Here is a 20,894-nt window from a genome sequence, read left to right on the forward strand (position 1 = left end):
TATATTAATTGCTTACTATAACATAACAACAATATTAAAATTGTTAGTTCTGTTCAGTGTGAAATGTCCTGCTAACGAAATATAAAAAAGGATTTGTTTGCTGTCTATTTCTCTTCGGTGGCTTCTAAATATAATCTATAAATGTTGTTATGTATATATAGGTTAAAATGATATATATAGAAACTAATTTTTAACTTATTTTAGATTCCTTTGTATGTCTATCAATGGAATTTATGATGGCAAATTTATATGTATATATATCAAGCAAGAACACCTCCTAAAAAAAACTAGTGACGATCGCACCAGCAACATATAAAAATTGTTATATCAACTATCTATCAATGTCAGATGAATTTCTGTCATTAGCCTATATGCTGTCACCGATGAATTGTTGATTCAAGCAGCCTGTCATCGATGAGTTTTTGATAATAGGTGCGCTTCGTCACTACGTGGACTGCCGTCCATACTTTAAATTCTAGTAAAACTCCTCAATTGTTCTACATAAACTAGGAACTAAGATGCCATAAAAAAATAGGTATTTAAAAGTGGTTTTTATGAACTATTGATATTTTTTAACCCTACTAAACGCAGAGTTCAATGACTGGAGGCACCTTGAGGTCCCCAAGCGCCTTGCACTTCCTGTTTGGCGCTGCCAACCTTTGGGAAACCATTATGGCCAGGATGAGAGGGAAGAAAGGGCTCCTGGCTGCACTGGCTGCTAGAATTATGACGCAAATTGCAATTAATCAGCTGCCTGCCATCAATCTGTGTCACTGGGCAAAAGGAAAGCGAAACCCAAATGCAATATATATATGTTTAGTGTGGTGACGGGCATAATGCAAGTGACAGTGGCCGATGCTTATCGCCACTCAGTGTGGCAAGTGTGAAAAGCGAAATTCTCAGCACTTGGCAAACAGCTAAAGATATAGCCAAAGCCAAAGGCCTCTGAGATGAGTCGATCTTATCTGTAATTGCTTTCGCTCCAAGACATGGCTGAAATTCTTAGCCAGCTGCACTTTAAGGAAATGACCCAAATTAGACAAGAAATGAAAAAGTTTTTGCATTAGCATGCGGCATCCATTTTGTCTTCAGTTTTGAGATGTTGGCAAAGAATGCACTTAAAGAAAATCTACTACAACATTTAAGAGCGATTTTATTAAAAAAGTTGATTGCTCAATAAATATTTTAGCCTCTAAAATGTAATTTTCATTTTTATGTTTAAGACTTACAATAATTTTATAATATCTGTGATGTCACAAAATTCGAAAAAAAAATTTAACTAACATTTTAATCAAAATTCAAATTATAGTGTTACCGTTGCCAACAAAAAAGTAATATTTATTCTTGAAATCACAGAAATTGTACTTTGAAAAACATTCAAATCTACGGGGCCCCGAATATCTTATTAGCATGCGGATCCCGGTTATTAATATTTGTCATTATATATAACAAACCTAACATATAACCCATATGTTTTCCCCTGTGCGGTAGAAACTTCATAAAAATCGTATTTTTCACGAGCTCCTTTCGAGGGAGTCACGTAGTTGCAACTGCCACGCTTCCAGGTGGCTCTGATATAGCTTCGGCTTAGCTGTGACTCTATATGCAGCATATGCACCCCCACACGTATATAGAAGGCATCTTATCTGTATCTGCAAACAGACAGAGGACATATCTGCCGCACACCCACCGACACACACACAGTGCACTGTCAGTCAACAGACAAACATGCCAAGATGTTGAATTTGTACTTCCGCTTCTGCTTCTTTTCGCTTTTCCTATTTTTCCCACTGCACCTCGTTTTCGTTTGCCCCGAGGCTGGAAAATCAGTTTTTCTGTTGTCGCACGACTTGAATTCCTGATTATGCTGCATTTCACAGCGGTGCATGTAAAAAAAAAAAAATCATTTTCGCAAATCAAAAACGAAAAAAAGACGGGCAAAAAATATTTCAAACACACATTGAAGTGGCATTAATTATGCGTAAATGAGCTTAATGCATCAATTAATCAAATCAAAGGCGGCAGTGGCCGATGGGCAAAAGCATGGGCTTTCCACAGAACAGCAGGCTGCAGGATCCCAGGCGCAGTTCCTCATCTCATCTCGGAGTCCTGGCGCTTTGTCGCGTTTCACAAAAGCGCGAACTCGCGTAAAGCCCAACTCTCTATTAGCTCAACATGGGTCACGTCCTGAGTGGCTGTGGGTTTGGTCAATGGGGGATGGTAAGGGATCGGAAACGGACCTAAGTCAGGGCAATTATAGTTCTACGTTAAGCCCAAAAGCTCATAATTTTTTCAAAATTTATTGCACTATATTTCTTAATTTATTGTTTATTAAAACTGTTTCTACTAAACAAGCCATTAAGCAAATCAAAAAAATTGTATAATTATTGTTGAAAAAAATCGTATTATAAAATAATCCCTCATCTCATTCTATTTGGTTTACATGTGGTCATTTTTAAAGCATTGATCAATTTAGCAATGGCTTTTAGTCAATAAACAAATGCTTATGTTTTATTGCCATTTTCAAAAATTTATTGAAAACTTTTGAACTTCTTTTATGGCAGTTTAAAATAAATTTTTGAACGGATACCTTCATAGCATTAAGTAAACGACAGACATTGGTGTGGAAAAGCTTTTGGCTTTGGTGCCAAAGCACTCCGATTTCATAGTGCTTTGCCACAAGATCCACAACTTGACAGCTTTTTAGAGGTGGTGGTATCAGCTAAATAAGTTCTGATATTTGGCAGCACTTAGTTATTTAAGCGCTATAACTATCGCTTTTTAAATATTTTTAAAAACGTTGACCATTTAGAAATTGTGTTTTTTTTTATTTTTGTTTACCGTTTAGGAACATATTACAAATATTTATTAATACATCCTTGTAAATGCTTTAAGGATAAGCATTCATTTAAATCTACCCTTTAAAATATAAATATGGAATTGCTTTAGTACCTACTCTCATTCATAAATAAAATTAAATTTTCCCTTTGCTGTTGAAAGAACTCTTTTCGCAAAAGTTTTAAATTAATCATCAGCTAGAGCTGCCAGCAAATTTGAATATTGTAATCGCAACTAAAGCAGCTGTGCTGCCCATCAAAACGCCAGCAAAGTGCCAGAATGTCGGCCAAAACAATGGAAGGGTTTTGCGAAAAGCAAACAAGCCAGCCAGTTTCCAGAATGTGCTTAACGTCAAACTTCTGGCCAAACCTCAAAGCAAACTTCGACTGTATTGCAGACAGGTCCTTCGGTTATGGCAAAATGCCACATTCCCCACGCATGCGAAGTGACCACCAGAAGTAATTAATATGTAAGCACGGTTCCCACGGACTTGCGGTGTTCAATGCCCATTCAACTTTAGCGTACAAGATACATATTCCACATAACATTTAGTTAGGTGAACCATCTTTAAAGTTAAACTACGTGCGGGCATTAACGTTTTGATGAGCCGCCATCCACCGCCAATTATCTTTATGGCGTCAGACTTTATCCACCCCCTCAGCCAGAGCCCGATTGGTAGGTCCTTTGAGGTAGGTAAATCTGTGGAATTCAGGACGATGACGCTTAGCAACAGCTTACATATGGCAAAAAGTGCTTTAGTCTGCGTGGATTCGCGCTTTCAGAGTGTGTTCCTCAATTGGCGAGAGAGTGTCTGATGTCTGGCGGTTTTCGGGGTCTTTAATTGTGCTTTAAGGACCTCTAAGAATTTGGGCTTTGATATTTCTAACAAATATTGCATGGTAGAAAATCCCTTGGAATACATAAAAATATAATTATATTATAATATATCCCAATTATGTAGGATATATTTTGAATTCTCTACGTTTTATTCATTTTTAGATAGGATATATTTTGAATTCTCTACGTTTTATTCATTTTTAGAGTCCAACTTCTTAATGTTCTCTTAAGGTCCTGGTTAACATAAAGTTAAATTGGTTTTCAGTTCGGAAAAAATTGTTTTTCTCAATAGTTATAGTCAATTGTACCAACGACAGAACCTAAAAAGATGAGTGAGTTTCATTTTGTCATACGACATATTTATATAGAACATGGACTCTAGTTGAACAGTCATAAACTCATTGACAAAAGTTAACATGCAATTGTGATATCGGCCCTAAGAGCTATTTATTACCAGCACATATCAGGTATGATTAAAGCCACAACAAAATCATGTTCTGATAATGGTATCCATTTCATTTGAAAAATACAATTTAATGATGGCATTAATATACAAAAGCCACATCTTCAGTGTCCCCGACAAAGTGATTGCATATATTATTCCCTTTGTGGAACAACAAACGCAATTACGTTTGCATATTGCTATTTCAAATTGTGTCAATAGGTGGCCAGCTTCTGAATTCACTTGTTCACACCGCCAAACACAAATTCTAATTAGTTTCTGGACCCGGCAAACATTTCTCCAGCCTCCAACCTCACTTTCCTGTTTGCCCAAAGAACGGAGAACAAAGCACTTTGAAGTCCCATTGCCTGACTGGAATTCTATTAGTCTACCTGCCTGGCTCAGCTCCGATTGAATGCGATTTCTTGTAAATCTAACTTTGATATTTATGAGCCGTCACGCGGCGACAGGCAAACATCACTAATGACGACAGGAAGTCAACAGGCAGGCGGCCTAAGATGAGAAATTCAAAGGCAGGAAGGAAGGCAGTGTCACTTTCTATTCCGCTAATGCTATTAATATCCCAACGGGAGGCAGTCGTAATAGCGGCTCGAAGACAATGTTTGAGGGACTCTTTGAAAGATATATTGCATTATGCGGAAAACCCAATAAACCTATACAAACAGCCGTTAAAATCTGTTTGTTTTATTGTTGTAAAACTTTTTAATATATTAGAATTTCTGGCATAGCCTCCTCCTTATGGTAGGGCCATAAACCAAATGTGGGGGGGTTGAGTTGCTATAGGGGCGCATAAAACTCAGGGCCCTACTCATATATCTGATGGGGCCTCGGCACTTTTATGTCCCACATGGCTGCAGTTAACCCCTGGCCAAGAATGTATGGAGCATCACCGATGCAAAGGGAATTCCCCGTTTCGAGTGAAAGCCCACTTAGAGCAGGGGCCATTATGCGATTGGCCGGGAGGGAGTCATCCTGAGGGTCTAAAGGAAAGGCCAAAGGACCACCACATACGGTTCAACTTAAGATTTCGCCTTAAATCATTTAGGGTCGACTGCTAAGTTCTGGAATACGAACTTGAACATTAATCCCAAATCTAAGACTCGTTAAAGGACCAACATTGTACAATACAAAATCCCAAAGTTTAAGGGAAAAATACCTCTCTTTATATTTTTGGGTTGGTGTGTAGAAAATAAAATATGTGGGTAGAACAAAATTATATAAAATTAAAGCGACCTTTACCTACCCATAACTTATTTAAATTAAATTAGCAGTCATATTTTTAAATCAATAATGGTCGGTTTACATTTTTATAACCCACTCCATTAATTATCGCATTTATAATTCTACAATTTAATTATAAACCAAATGGTTTGAGGTTGCCATTTACAGTTATTCGCGGCTTTGCCTCATCAGGTATTCGGTTTCAATCAGGTGTGTAATTAGGTAATTAGCTAAATATAACGTGACCGCAATGCCGACCATCCTTTAACACGACTCAGGCTATAAATCCCACACAGCTGTCAGAAACAAATCACTTTCATTGCTTTCAGGGTCAAGTTCGCAACAATAAAAGAGAAAAATATATAAGGCCATACACGTGCAGACAGGTGGTCATGGCCAATTTCACAGGTGACCGTCAACTGTAGATCGGGAAAACTGACTGCCGTTTTGCTTAAAAATATAGCTGATTAAAATCTGATTTAATTCAAGAGATTTACTTAAAGATTTTTGAGTGCATCTCCGTAAATAATTAGCAAGGCTTTAAAGCCATGTTATTTAGGGAGCCAGTTTTCTTGGGCGATTAGGTTATTAGCAACTCCCCGAACAATGAAGCGTAAGTGTGGTGTAAATTCATTAGCACTGAAAAGTAAGCTTATTAATTGTTAAATCCCACGTCGAATCGATATAGCAGTTCGAATTCAACGAGCATAACCAAGAACAGGCTTAGTCGAAAGCCGATCAGAACGCATTCAATTTGCACATCTCTTGAGTAAAATATCTCATAACTCGGGCAGCGAGTACACTGGAAAAGAAGTTTAATATTCTTTAATTGGTTTTAATTAACATTTAAATATTTATGTGCTTAAAAAAAACAAAATTATTAAATAATATTAATTTAATTGCGATTTAATCGTTTGATTTTTAAATCATCAAACATATAAAAAAATTTTAAGTTGCCAAATAAAAATTAATAGTTTATATAATCAATATTAGGTAAATAAATGTGATTAATTTTATTATTTAAGTATTTAGCACTTAAACTGGACACACCGCATGGCCAGAAACATTTCACCTTGGTTTATTACTCATACGCCACCGGGGCCAGTGGCTTCTTGGCATTGCATATAAACAGCGTGGAGCCCGAACTTCTGTGAAATTCAGCCGAAATTCCGGGAAATTCAACTTGTTACGGCGAATGGCAAAGTGGCAACAGCTGAACATTTTCCCACCAATTCGTCCCAGTCCAAAGTTCAAAACGGAAAACTGTTGCATACTTATATGTCCATTAGACTGCTTGCGAAACGAAAAACTGGCAGGTAAACAATGGAACATTTTGCTTTTCCCTGCCAGAAATGGTCGCATTCATTTCCGGCGCTACAGCTACTGTTGAATTGTTAACGAATGAGTCAGTGATGCCCCAGCACGAACCATCTTTTTGGCCGATTTATGGCCAATGTTTCCACTGCCGCAAGGGTAAAAATAATGAAAACGAGAGTAATAACCTCTGGGGGAAATGGTAATCCATCCGACTGGGTGTACATGAAGCTGACTGAATACGTCGACGATTAATTAAGAAGCCTTTCGGTAGACGAAACTGCTTGGCCGGATAAGCTGCAACCCTTTATTTGGCTTAAAGCCATCGTATTTGCCAACAAATAGCAGCCAGATTGTCGGGGAAAAGTCAATTATAATGTGTACATATTTACACCATAATTTGCTTGCGCTCAGCCGGCTTACAAAAATTGTAAATGACAGCAAGATGATAGGACGGTTTGGTAATTAATTTGCTGAATCAAATTAAATTAAGACCTTCCCAAACCTCACTTAATTAATTCATCACCATGTCTTTCGCACTGGTTTCCCGAATGACAAATTGATACTTAACTGAAATTCTCATTGTTTAATTGTTGACTTAAACAGCGACAAATGTATTTTCATGCTCGGTTGACTGCATTTTTGGTTAAATGTCATTGAACCTGTCTCGTAAAATTTAACCTGTTGTCTACATATTTACAGAAGAATTTTCACTCCAGTGAAAGTTATGCCTGGAAAGTTTCAGCTACATTTACCTGTAAGCTGTTTTTTTTTCTCTTTTTAAAAGTTTTTCTTTATGCCCTACAACCTTAAGATGCGAATTACTGCAGATGTCATCTTCAAGTTTTTGCAGTTGTTAAAGTTTGGTTGACCTTTTCAGCAGAATGCTTTTCTAAAATTAAAGTTGCCTTGATTAGCAGTCAGGTTCAAAGAAGAGTCGAAAGCAAAAAAAAATATTTTATAAAGAATTTGTAATTATTACTAGTACAAAATTTAAAATGGTTCAAAATCCATTTCAATAAAAAGGACTGCCTTCGAGCTTCCACTCAAAGAGTCAAAAGTTCAGTGGAAAAAGTTTACCTTAAGCCAAGAACTATTTAAAATATTTGTGTTTATTCATCCCTGTCAATTTTGCCTTCGCTTAAATATGTCTAGGAATTTGTGGCCACTTTCAGAGTTCAAGGATTTTGGGTAAGCTTCCCTGATTTCCAGGGAAATGAAGCTTTGACTTGCAGATGTCTGCCATAATACACGTTTTAATTAAGCATACGTTCAACCACAACCCACCGTACATCTCAATTGCGATGGAATTCAGCTGGGAATACACAAAAAAAATCAGGCATAATCCACTCGATAATGGAATGCTGGTAATGCGAATTAAAATTATTTAATAATGTCTCCTGACGCACGGAAAAGAAGAAAGTAAACAGAAAAGGGACGAATTCAACGATGGGGGAAATAATATTAAATTAAACATGCTATGTAAATTTGCTGTGTGGGCGGGGTTTTCAAATAAAGCTCAACCGGTGGCAGAAATAAGAGTTGGTCCAGCACGTGACGGTATTACCAAAGGCGGCGCCACAAAGCAAACAGCACTCGAAGGTCCAGCCAAACGGATATACAAATAAATCAATGTTGGCTTCTGGCTAGCATCTTATTGGCAACAGGAAAAAAGTTGAAATTTATTTGAAAAAAACCTGAAAGGAAAGGCTGCTATTGTACTCCGCTACACCTGGCTCACCTTTCACCTGCGACCCCAAAAAAAACCCTCTAATTCTGCACAAATTAGGCACAAGAGAAACGAAATTGCCCTGAAATCAAATACAAGTCAACATAAATTCAATTGCAAGCATTATCCCGCTCAAGCTCCTTGAGTTACTAGGCAGATAAACTACCCTGCATGAGCCCAGTTCCTCAGCATCCTGGGGTTTCCCAAATTCAACGTAATCAATATTGGACCGAAAGGACAGGGAATGGCACCTTCTTGCTAAAAAAAAAAGTATGTATAGTACGACTAAATCAGAATAAATGTCCTCTCCTTTTTGATTGGCTTGGTTATGCCATCTAAGAGGTCAGGGAATTTTAAGCCAGTCATCAATAAATTTTCTTCTGTCAAAGAATTTTCACTTATTAGAAAAGCACATCTTTAATATCGGAAATTTCCCAGTCGAAAGCACTCTGTTGACCTTAAGTGAAATGTATTGATATTTTTTGCTCATATTTGAAAAAAGCTTTAATCTAGAAACAATGCTTGTATTTAATTTATTTCTCTTACTCAATTACATTTCCTTTAAATTAAACACTTAAGTTAACATTTTCTATACCCCAAAAACGGCATTGGCCACGTTTCGTTTCTTGCCTAAGACTATCTTAAGTTAAGATTCTTAACTAAGCATCTGCTTTTGTTCGAAAATCCCTAACGAATATGTATGTATTCATGAGATGTACGCATTCTGTGAATGTTTACTGTTTGCCAAGTAGTTACTATGGAGCAAATATTTGAGAGGCTTCTGTTTGTTGTTGCTGGAGCAGCATAACGTATACGCAACGTTGCACGCGCCACGTTAAACTCATTTACATCAGCTCAGCGTGTTCAACGACATCGCATCGGAACCGATAAAATTATGTATGTACAATGTACATCCAATGGTGTATATTGCACGGATGACTACTCGCATTTGGTTATCGATGGTTTTCAATTTGCCCCATGTTCCCACGCAATTTATGTGGCCACAAACAGGTGAACTAGATGGTGTTTAAAGAATTGAAGCCCTCGGCAACATGAATATCAGTATTATTCGGCTACAAAAACGTTATAGGGTCTTCCCTTCGATTTGGACAGATTGAATTTATAACAGACAGGGACGATACTTACAATACATTGAAACCATCGGCTTGGAAAATGTAACGCTTTTGTTATCACTTTAATGCGCAATTATAGAGGGGAGAGCCAATGTTGACAAACAGACAGCTCACAGTGCACTGGAAAAATATTTTAGAAGGGAACTGTATTGTTCAAAATATATTTAAATTTTATGACAAGTATTCTTCTTTCGAAAATTGATTTAAAAAATATAAAAGAGTTTAAAAAAATATGCCAATAATATAAGTAAGAAAAAAACTAAGGTTAAATGTTCTCTTCTTACTTATTCAAGACGGCTTGGCTTTTAAAATCCGAACCCAATCCTTTACGTCTACATTTCCATAACTTGGGTAATGGGTTTCCGATTTTGATGTGGAATTCTCTAAATTCTACTTTTAAATTATTCTTCTAAGAGAGGGTCAGATTTTTAACCCATTATCATTATCGATTTTCCGTAATTCCAATGGCAATCAGAATGGGAACCCAAAACTGCTCTTCTGAATTTCATAGCTTGGGTAGTTGGTTTTCGATTTGGACGTGGGATACCTCTATGAGTTTGTGGTGAAAATCTCTAAATTTCTACTTTTAAATTATACTTCTAAGAGAGGGACAGATTTTTAACCCATTTTCATGTTCGATTTCTCCGTAATTCCAATGGCAATCAGAATGGGAACCAAAAACAGCCCTTCTGAATTTCATAACTTGGGTAGTGGTTTCCGATTTGGACGTGGTATACCTCTATGAGTTTGTGGTGAAATTTTCTAATAGTCTACATTAAAATTATTCTTCTAAGAGAGGGTCAGATTTTTAACCCATTTTCATGTTCTATTTTTCTATATTCCCAAGGGCTTTAAAAATCTGAACCCAAAATCGCACTTCTAAATTTCATAACTTGGACAACGGTTTTCCGATTTAGAAGCGGGATACCTCTGAGTTTGTGATGAAATTTTCCAATAATCTAATCGAAACGTTCTTGAAATCAATACTAAAATGCTCTTGTAAGATAATTTGTTTGCTTGATGAATTTGTTAGATGAATTTCGGAATAGAGATAAAATTGTTATTGATTTTGTTTTTCGCGCGAAAAGATGTCTCGCAAGCCGAAAACACTTCATATCGATTTGGTTTACTTTTAAGATCGAAAAGCTGGTGGTTAGCGGATTTTTTTGGGTGTATGCAAAAATTTTGGAACCATTTAAACGATTTAATTCTAAACTGTGAGTTTATTTAAGTGTACTCAGCAAAAAAAAAGAAAAACTGAATATAAAACGTTCGCTTTTCCCAAGCATTCCCCTTCGACCGATGCTCCTGCACTCAATGCCATCACAATCATTGCATTAAATTTGCACAGAGAGCGGGAAGAACGATTGTCAATGCTTTTAGCCAGATGAACTCATGTCGTACATAGCCAAGTAAGTACAAATTTGATTGATCAAGGGTGTGTGTAGGATTTTAATTCAATGTTCAGACTTTATTGGGGCCACTTTTAATAGAGATCCACGTTGCAATGTTGACAACGCCCGTTGACAATGGTGTTACCACCCCTCCGGTAAATTGTGCCAGTTCCACCTCCTCTACCATCGCTTCCCCGGGAAATTACCACATTGCCATCGTTCTTGGATGAGGAGAAACTGCGGTACTCCTGGCCATCCAGGTAAACGGGTTCTCCATTCGGATTGGGACCTGTTCGAGTGCATAATTATTCACTGAATTCTCTAATTACTGGCTGGCAGAGCAGAACAATCGAAACTTACAAGTCAGGCAGACGCCATTAACCACCACTGTACCGGGATGAGCTGCAAATGATTAGGAAATTATGGATGAATTAGCGTCAGTAGTAATCCCGAACAGCTTACCGCCAATCAGAGCCGGAATTAAAGCCAACGGGAGCAGCACACACGTCAGGTACTTCATATTAAAGCCGATAGATGACCGTAAAGACTCTCTCGCTGCTTATATAGTCCGGCACTAAGTACGATCCGAATCGAAATCAATTTGCATAAGCCTGAATGCTAAAGGCAGTGCGCTGCTTTTGATTTCTACTATACACATATTTATATTCCCACAAATTTCCCCCGAGCACTATCAAATTGAATTCCATGGGATTTTCCTCGTACGGTTTTGATAAAGCTCGACGTAATTGATTTCCTTGAACCTTTACAAAGAAATTTATGACAGTCACGCCCAAAAACGCAGTTTAATATTATTGTTAGACGCTCTAAACATGAATGGCAAGCGATTCCAGAGAATCACACCCCCATCACTTTTAGCCATACATCTGAGCAAAACAGGTTTCAGTCCCGAAAGTCGTGACTCGTGAGCAGAACGTAGTGACACTTAAGAAATGGGTTTATTGACAAAGTTAAACAATAATTGCCAAATAATAAGGGTTTTTTGTTAATTTTGTATATGATAATATAAAATGCATTATTGCTCTACGCATAATATTAAATATATTTTTAGACATTTGAAAAAAGATTTATTTGTAGCTTAATAAGAGGAAAATTATTATAAGATAACCCTCTTTTTTAGAGATCATCTAAAAAATGTTAAAATGTAATCAAATTAAATTGTTAATCATTTTATGTTTTATGTGATATATATAATATATATCTTATGTAATATTATTATCAGGAGGTAGAGTATCTGCATAACACCATGACTGACTCTTCGATGCGCTTCTAATTGTTTTTGTCAAGTATCTGTGGGCAATTCCCTGCCGAGATTAATACTTACGTAGCGGTTTGTTTATACTGCGAAAGTTCTTTGCAGCGATAAGGTCTGCTTGGGTTCAGAATCGGAATCGGAGAATCGGTGATTGCATCGTATATAAGCGCTGCTGTGGATCGTACCTGGTCCAGACCAGTTCAACCATTTGATAGACCAGCACAATGAGACACCTGACGGCACTGGCGATTCTCGCTCTTTCTGCTTTGGCTTTAACTGAGGCGGCTGTTTACATAGGCGGCGGTTGCTACGACTGTAAGTTAATCCCCCTTTATACACAGAGTTTTTTTCTTAAAAAGAGTAGTAGTTAGGGAGTAAGGTTTTTTGCCTTGGTGTAAAACAGTATTCAATATTAAATATTAATTAGGGTAGTATAAGCTTTCACAAAAGAACTGAAAGTCTTTATGAAATATTTAACATTTAGTGAGAGACAGTTTTTAGTTTCTATAGCGACAATATATATAAATATAAAAAAAGGTGTAAAACCGAACGCGCAATTGAGTAACCACAACGAACTAATTTAAATGACACTTTTAGGTAATCCTCCCGGAGGCCAGGGACCCGGAATCTACACAGGTGGACGAGGAGGAGGTGGAAATGGAGGTGGAAACTACTACAGCAATGGAGGAGGAGGCGGAGGAGGTGGTCGCCGTCCAGTATATTCGGGCAACTTTGGACCCGGTTACAGCAACGGCGGAGGAGGTGGTGGAGGAGGTCGTGGGGGTGGTGGTGGTTACGGAGGTGGTTACGATGACGGTATAACGCAGATCATCAGCGGCTGAGATTATAATCTGGAGGCTTTGCTACCCCTAAACCCCGCAAATGAGCGAAAGCCTTCTGATATTTAGATTGTATATAGAATAAAATATTAAAAAACAACAAACAAAAAAGGCACGTGTTTATTGAACGTATTATTTACTACATACATAAGTGCAACCACGAACATCTTTACATACTTTTTATGTAGGTGCATTGGCATACTACAAAGCTGCAGTATTTTTGTATTGAAAACTGATAAATATGAAATTAAAATTCATAATTACAATCATTGCATGTGTTAATTTGGCTTATTAACAACTTTAAGTGGTACTGATTAAAAATTATTAACGCGCTGTTTTCACATCCCCATAAATGGGGACAAATTCGTTTAATTATTCTGCATAATAAAGCGCTCGTTGACGTTCATTATTTAATATTCCCTTTTTGGCCTGAAATAGTGCAGAAAACCCAATTTTCTTGCTTATCCACAAACGCATAGAAATTTCTTGGCTTTTTATTTAAAGTTTATTCATTGCGTAAAAGTTTGCAGTACCATAACAAGAATGCAACCACTTTTTGTCGTATTAAAAGGATTTTTCAATTATAATTTTCAATGCCTGTTCTTGCCTTTCACAAAATCACAGGAAAATGTACTTATTGATCTTTAAGGCCTACAAATCGTTACTGGATTTTTGATTGGGTACGAAATAGGAAATATTTTATGGCAAGGTCGAAATTTGAATGGCCAAAAGTCATAAATTGATGAACGAAATGCTTTTTGGATTTGAATTTTCACCTGCCTTTCGGTCGATACTCAAAATGATTTGTGAGAATTAAGCCCAGGGGAGTACCTATATGTACCCTGGATTTATAGCCCTTCAGTTTCATATTCCAACTGTGCTTACATTTCCAATTTTATAGGGAAATAAATTTGAGCGAGGTAAAAATGAATAGGAGGAATTGTGATTAAACAGTACAAAAAAAATCTCATGATAGCCATCAATTAATTCTTAAAAGCTGTGCGTTGTATAATCAGTATTCATTGCATACTTTTTGCACTTACAATTACAAATGTAAATTGCATTTGCTGCTGCATAAATTATCAGTTACAGCTGTAGAGTAGTAAAAGTTCAAAAGTAACTTAACCATGGAACCGTCTGAATTTCATGGTCTAAACAGCGCAAGTCCAGCAAATGGAAATAATTGATAAGCATTTCAAACTTTTAGCCCCTATACTTATCAATCTTAATTACACGTTTCGACCTTGTTAAATATGCAACGCATCGAATTTCCCAAAAGTTAAGGCAAAGAACCGCTCGGAGAATCCACCACCACTTAATTGATTCAATTATAAGTTCGATTTTTGTTCGTTCAAGGATTTTGCAGGGCCAGGCTTAACGACCCGGAATCAAATTTAGGGCCATTATAATTATGGCTTTTATAGAATGCAGTCGGTCCATTGTGATTTAAGGATATTAGCATTAGGGTTTCTTTTACGAGTTTCAGGTTTTTTCTTAATCCAGCTTCACTTCATTTTAACATGCATATCCTTTATTCTGGGAAAGATGGCTTGCTTTTCCGTTATCTGAATGTGTATTTACCTTAACTATTTATAGTTAAGCCTTTTCTTCCATTGCACATTTCTAATTAAAATTCTGGGCCGGAAATAGGCATTCCACTGAGCTGGTGAAGTACACAAACTGCTGACGCTCAAATTGAAATGAATATTAATTAAGTTCGTTATAACATTTATTGCAAGTTGAATTACGTTTCATTTTTTCTGAGTAATATATATATATTATTTCTATTTTGAGATAAGACTTCCTACATTTTTGATTTAAATTATGCGTATGTATAATCTTTAACCTTGTAAATTTAAGCAATGCAAATTTTTTATTGCTGTATATTTATATTATGTTTGTCATAAAGGTAGTGCATCTGGTCTACAAAATATTTAACTTTCCCTATTTTTAATTATTCTTTTTCTTCGTTTCTCACTTTCTACAAAAACCTAAGTAAGAAATCCTTGATATGCAAATTACAACACACCCCTCTCATCGATATTCGTTTCAATGCGGAATATATTTCTGTTTTGTTTCAATGACTGGCATGCAAATGACATCTTGTTGAGCAGTAAATATGTATTTGATTTTTCAATTGGAGGTTGAAAATCAAGTCAAAGAAACTATTAATAAACCTAAAAGGTTGCCCTGCCCTTTCACTTCACACTCGATTAAAGCTGTATTTATCTGGCTTATATGAAATGGTTACCCTTTTTTTAAAGCAATATTATGAATCTGTCGCTTTTAACGAAACCTCACAAGTCAGGAGCAAAATTCACTACTCCATGGAGAAGTAATTGAGATTCCCAGTGACGGGAACAAGGGACTGCTAATGGGAGGTAATAGAGGTGGGGGCATGTGGGTTCTGGCAGAGCCATTAGCGTTCAATTTCCATGCTGCAAGGTAAAAACTAAGCGTGCTGCTGAAATTAACCTGGACCAGCCACCCCCATTCGGTGGCAACACGAGCCACTCTTAAACCTGGCGAACTTTGTGTTGCATATTGCAAAGTTTGACGGGAAAACTATGTACCTTAGCAGCTGAAAACTAATATTGTTCCCAAGAACCACTCAATATTTGTACTCTAATTTCATTTTGGTAATAATTAAGATTATTGTTTTTGTTTGTTCGGCATTGAACAGATGCTCTTAATTTGCCGAAAATTTAAACAAGGAAGTTAGTTGATTTTTGACCTTTGATGTTTTCTTTTTTGATGAACATCTTGAAAATACAGTTTCAAAAGAGTGGTGTCAAACTACACGTTTTCTACGAAACTGACATTTCACCGAAAACACCACTGCCAAAAGGCATCGTTAGAAATGGCAAAACTGACGGCTCACCTTTTTGATAAAAAAAAGATGAGAAAAAAATTCAAAGGAACTTGGATTTGGATTTCTGAAAAAAAACTGTACCTGGGGGGTTAACGTAAGAATGCATTCGCCTAAATAAATATGTTTAACTTATGTTGCAGAAAGAAAAATGTACCCGAAGGGACTTAAGTTCAAGAAACTGCGAGGAATAAATAATTCCGGCACACAATAAAAAGTTTTAAAAACAGCTTAACACTTATTTATAAAATACTATATTTAAATCTTGAAAAAAATTAAGAAAAATGGACAGCTAAACTGTTTGCGTCCCCAAAAAGGATAACATTTCAGGATACTCTGTTGCTTCCAGTAAAACTACCACCAAAGAAAAGTTCAAGTTTAATATAGGTGCCAGTCAATATAAAAAGTAATGAAAAAAGGAGGCAATAGGAAAAAGTGAAATATGCAGTTCGACTTTAAGTTTTTTTGTCAGGAATTCAATCCGTTACCACAGCAGCAGCTTGCATCGATATTGAAATTCAGGTATTCGCCTTTTGTAAAATTGTATCTGTGCGCCACCTTGGATCTGCGGTTTCAGGGGAACTTTCTTATTGTCCTTACAACTGCGGTTGGGTCACCGGTTAAAATAGAATTCCCAGGAAAACTACAGTGGTTTCAGGCACTGGTGGGCAGATTTCCACAGCGTTCTCGATGACCTTTACCAATAAAACCACAAGTCGAGTACAACGTGAATATTCATTTATTTCGAAATATGCATTCGAGTTAGCTTAACATACGAAAAACACAAAACCAGTGCCGCTATCCGACTCAGTAACCCGCCCGCCCAGCAATCTCGCCCCAAAAACGACACTGGAAAATTCACAGACACGTAGAGATAGAGGGTTCCTTCATTTTTTTTTTTTGTTATCTTATCGATGGGTGACTAAAGGGAGCTGAAATGCTTGGCATTCTCATTGGGACAACTACAACCCAAAAAAAAAAAACAAAACAACAAACAAAAGCAAGTAGAACTCAAAGCCACAACCGCAGCTCCACATCACACGTGGCACTGCCAAAACTAGTGGGTGTCCTGGCCACATTTCGATTTACGGCCAAATCCGCACCACCAGCAGCAGCATCGGCAGCAGCGTCATTGTCATCCTCATTCGGCACCCCATCCAATGCCATTTGTCCAGTCCCAGGCCCACTCCGGCACCATTTGGGGCGCAGATGCTTTGAAGGACCGCGCAGTTCCGGAAGTGTTTCTCGTCCGACAGCATTTTGGCCGTCTCGCGGGCAAACTCCGCTGAGTTCTTGTAGCACTTGTAGCGGGCACTGTTGTAGATGCAGTTCTCGTACGCATAGCGGGCACTGTAAAAAGGACCGAAACTTGATTGAAATCGATTCCCTGAAAAGTCATTCCCCACTGCCAGCGGGGGCGTGCAATTTAGTTGCCTTGGCCATGGCAAATAGGTCGTTACTCAAAAAGGACCCAGCTGTTCCCAGGAAAAACTGTGCGGCACAAAGGGCTAGGTAAAAATTCTATAATAGCCCCGAGGAAAAATGAAAAATCTGGTTATCTGGCTTCCAAAGATATATGGGCCCTAAAGCTACAACTATGTATAATATTTTAATCTATTTATTTTCCACTTCTCGCCAATTGAATGTATTTAAAAATTAAAAATATTAATCCAGTTTCCAGCGATCAATGCCTTAAAATTTTCACGTTAGAAGGATAACAAACGTAGTTATTTATTTTGAAATATTATTTTAGTAGGTGAAAAAGGAAAAAGTTATTATTTTAATAAGCTGTCGCCTTAAAAATTAAAAAAAAATATTCTTCTATTTTCAAATTACTTGTGGCTTCTAAAGCTTCAACTTAAAACTATATTACCTTCATTTAGTTATTTTTCGTTCCTCACCAGTAAAGTTTAATTAGAGCTTTAACATTTAACTAACTTCTCAATTTTAAAAAGGCTCAAGCCCTTGATGTTAAAGAGATAGTGCCAACATAGTTGTTAATCCTAAAATAATATACAAATTTTAATTAAGGCAAAACAATAATTATTAAAAAAAAATATTATTTTACAATCAATTTGAGAATTATACTTCTGTTACCAAAACAAACTTCAACTATACACTTTAATACTTCAATTTCCGTTCCTTAATTCAATTAAAATTAAAAAAAAAAAATTATTATTATGAGCCGGCTCTTTAAAATCAAAAATATTTACTCCAGAATATTAAAATTTCCGTGAGTAATGGCGTTCGGATTAACAGGTCGTTATGCATATGCAATGAAAATATTTAGTCAAGCATACCAGCAGAATTCGAGAAACTTTTCGCTGGCGTTGCGCCTTTCGTCGTGCACCTCCTCGCTGAGAATGCCCTCGAACTCGCCCGTGCAGGTGACCCAATCCAGTTGGATGTGTGCAAAGCAGTCCTTGTGCCGCAGGTAGTCTGCAATCAGGAGGGGGATTCTTCAGATTCGTGTATAAATAATGCCCCTGCTGCTGTGCTTTTGAGCACTTTAAAAGCTCTCAACTTGGGGTCCTTATTTGTGTATCTTGACGGGAGGCTTTTCATCCTAATCTCGATGTTTTTGTGTATATTGTAAGATATGCGTGTGTGCTCGACACTTCGGCCCCTGTGGGTATCCTTTTGTTTTCCCCAAGTGTCGACATGGCAAATTGATTTTGAACAGTTTCCAAAACAGACCTTTTAAATTTCGGCATACTTACCCCGCTGAAAGTCGGCGTCGCCACAGAATTTGTAGAAAAATCGACGGGCTCCCTCCACATTATTCTTAAACGTGCCCAGTTTTCGATCGTCCAGGCAACGCTTCGAGTAAGTATCGAAGCACCTCATGCCGCGGTTGAATATGCTGCAATATGTAATTCGATTTCAATGAGGGACAATTGAGTGAGGTCTAATTGAGTGCCACTCATGATGCCTTTGCCCCTCCGGTGACATGACTAATATATGTATGAATAAAATGTTTCTGACTTACTTTGTGCTCCTGCTTTAACATTTCTGCAAATTCCATAAACTGATTAACTCATCAAATTAAATCAATTTTTTTCTAATTCACTTAGCTGAATGTGTATTCCACAATGCTCAACAGAGATCCTAGTTTATATTGAAACTAAATTAAATTATGCTTCTATGTCAGCACAAATCAAATATGTGTGTCTTTAAAAAAAATATACCAAAGGCATTTAAGAAATGTTCAATGGAATCTATTAGATTTAATATGGATCTCAAAATAAGATATTAATTTAAATCATATTGTCTCGGCTTACATAAAATTCTCTTTTACGGGAAAGTAATCCAATAAGTCTACATTTCATATTAGTCTCTAATGGGTTTTGTGTTCCCTTTGTAGGTAAAATAAGTCAACGTACTTTCCACTCTAAGGCAATCATTTTTTGAAACAAAAAGCATTATACGAAAATATTATAATTGGAATTCCCAAATTATAAGCCTATAAATATTATTACCGTCTGCCGTCAACAGAAAATACTAATAGAGCACTTCAATTAGTAAATTGATGGCCCACCAATGCCAAATGTCAGCTTATTTATTTGTCATTTAAAAGCAAAATACTTAATTAACGTCGCGGTTTATATGTTCTTAACCTTGAAACAGCTTCAAGTGATTTCTTGCGGTTGTTGTTATACAAACCACATTTTCCCTATAGTTTTGACTTCTCTTAAAATCTTCTGTCGCCCAAAAATTATTATCGAGCACTTAACTTGGCCCATTGAAGGAGGCCTACTACAGCCGAAAGGCCATAATTTATACTTGGCACTTGAAGCCGGCGTAATTAATCACCTCCTCGGAGGCGCAGACAGTAGGCCTGTCTTAATGGACCCAACTCAAGTCCCCTGTCGAACTGACGACGTCCCTGAACAACTTTTCGTCCCTGCGGCAACGGCAGAAATATGAATAAATCGCCAGCCATAAGCTGCCTGAGTGGGGCAATCAATAATGTATACCCCCCTTTTTCGCACTCGATTAATGCGTGTCGAATGTGTCCTACTTGCACTTTTGGGTGATCTCCTTTTTGCTGATGACTATTTTGGTGTTCTGCAGGAATTCCATTAGATGCGGCGGCAGATCCTTGAAGCACTCGTCCACCATTTTCTGCGTACTCCCACACTCCTCGCCCACCGCCACCGCCGACTGGGATATATTCCCCTCGTTCTGGGCCAGGACCACAAATGCCAAACCGAGCAGGGCGACAAGGTAAATTAAAATCACACTGCACAGAGAGTTTCTCACGCACATCCTCGCAGGACACTTGTTGCCACCGATGGGATATCAATTGATCAGTTTCCTAGGACTGATTTGATGGCTAAACCGACCGCACGAACGGCTGAAAACGCACTGAAAGGACCAACTGCAGGCAGCTTCTTTAAAAAGGACTGTTAAGTCAGGACCTCTGTTAACCCACTGTTAAGTGTGGCGCATGCGCTTTTTCCATATCAGCACGTGCTTCGTCCTTTGTTTACAACACAAGGATAGACGACTTTCTAACAGGTAGAATAATCTCCCATCGCCACCGAACATGAGATGGAGTCCTGCATAAATTAGCGTCCACTACAGCGAGGCCAGGTGTGGATGGTGGCGATGGGTCCTTTTCAGGACGAGTCTAAGTGATTGATTGTCCTCAAACATTGCCGGCAAGCCCTTCCAGCCAACCGGCACTGGTTTCTAGGTAATTAACTCACAGCTCTCCTCCGGGTGCAGTGTTACACAATTTCAAAACGAAATACCTTTGCTAGGTTTCTTATTGTCTGGACTTCAGGTTGTCCAGTCTGGATACCCGACACGTTTTTCCTTGGCCACAGAAACACCCTCACAATTTGTTATACAATCAGAGTTCATTATCATGTTATGTTTTGGTTTTTCGGGAGGCTTCGTTTTACATTGGTCTTAATTAAAAGACTTGGGTTTGTTATAAATGCTCTCAAGCAAGCGGAATGTGTATATTAAATAATTT

General features: G+C 37.5%; 3 protein-coding genes across 3 annotated transcripts; 1 reads left to right on the top strand and 2 right to left on the bottom strand.

Moving 5' to 3' along the window:
- Positions 1 to 10,967: 10,967 nt before the first annotated feature.
- LOC119560900 (bomanin Bicipital 1) lies at positions 10,968 to 11,535 on the bottom strand. The gene is made up of 3 exons (XM_037874597.1): positions 11,392 to 11,535; positions 11,290 to 11,331; positions 10,968 to 11,218 (listed from the first exon to the last, which is right to left on the bottom strand). The coding sequence occupies exons 1-3, from the start codon at positions 11,447 to 11,449 to the stop codon at positions 11,022 to 11,024; spliced, it is 297 nt and encodes a 98-aa protein (XP_037730525.1). The 5' UTR covers positions 11,450 to 11,535; the 3' UTR covers positions 10,968 to 11,021.
- An 823-nt stretch (positions 11,536 to 12,358) lies between these two features.
- Positions 12,359 to 13,156, top strand: LOC119560899 (putative glycine-rich cell wall structural protein 1). The gene is made up of 2 exons (XM_037874596.1): positions 12,359 to 12,517; positions 12,800 to 13,156. The coding sequence occupies exons 1-2, from the start codon at positions 12,427 to 12,429 to the stop codon at positions 13,042 to 13,044; spliced, it is 336 nt and encodes a 111-aa protein (XP_037730524.1). The 5' UTR covers positions 12,359 to 12,426; the 3' UTR covers positions 13,045 to 13,156.
- A 3,565-nt stretch (positions 13,157 to 16,721) lies between these two features.
- Positions 16,722 to 20,448, bottom strand: LOC119560239. The gene is made up of 4 exons (XM_037873602.1): positions 19,932 to 20,448; positions 18,631 to 18,773; positions 18,211 to 18,349; positions 16,722 to 17,260 (listed from the first exon to the last, which is right to left on the bottom strand). The coding sequence occupies exons 1-4, from the start codon at positions 20,177 to 20,179 to the stop codon at positions 16,996 to 16,998; spliced, it is 795 nt and encodes a 264-aa protein (XP_037729530.1). The 5' UTR covers positions 20,180 to 20,448; the 3' UTR covers positions 16,722 to 16,995.
- Positions 20,449 to 20,894: the final 446 nt, after the last annotated feature.

The sequence above is a fragment of the Drosophila subpulchrella genome, unplaced genomic scaffold (assembly GCF_014743375.2).
Source record: "Drosophila subpulchrella strain 33 F10 #4 breed RU33 unplaced genomic scaffold, RU_Dsub_v1.1 Primary Assembly Seq354, whole genome shotgun sequence".
Classification (NCBI taxonomy): Eukaryota; Metazoa; Arthropoda; class Insecta; order Diptera; family Drosophilidae; genus Drosophila; species Drosophila subpulchrella.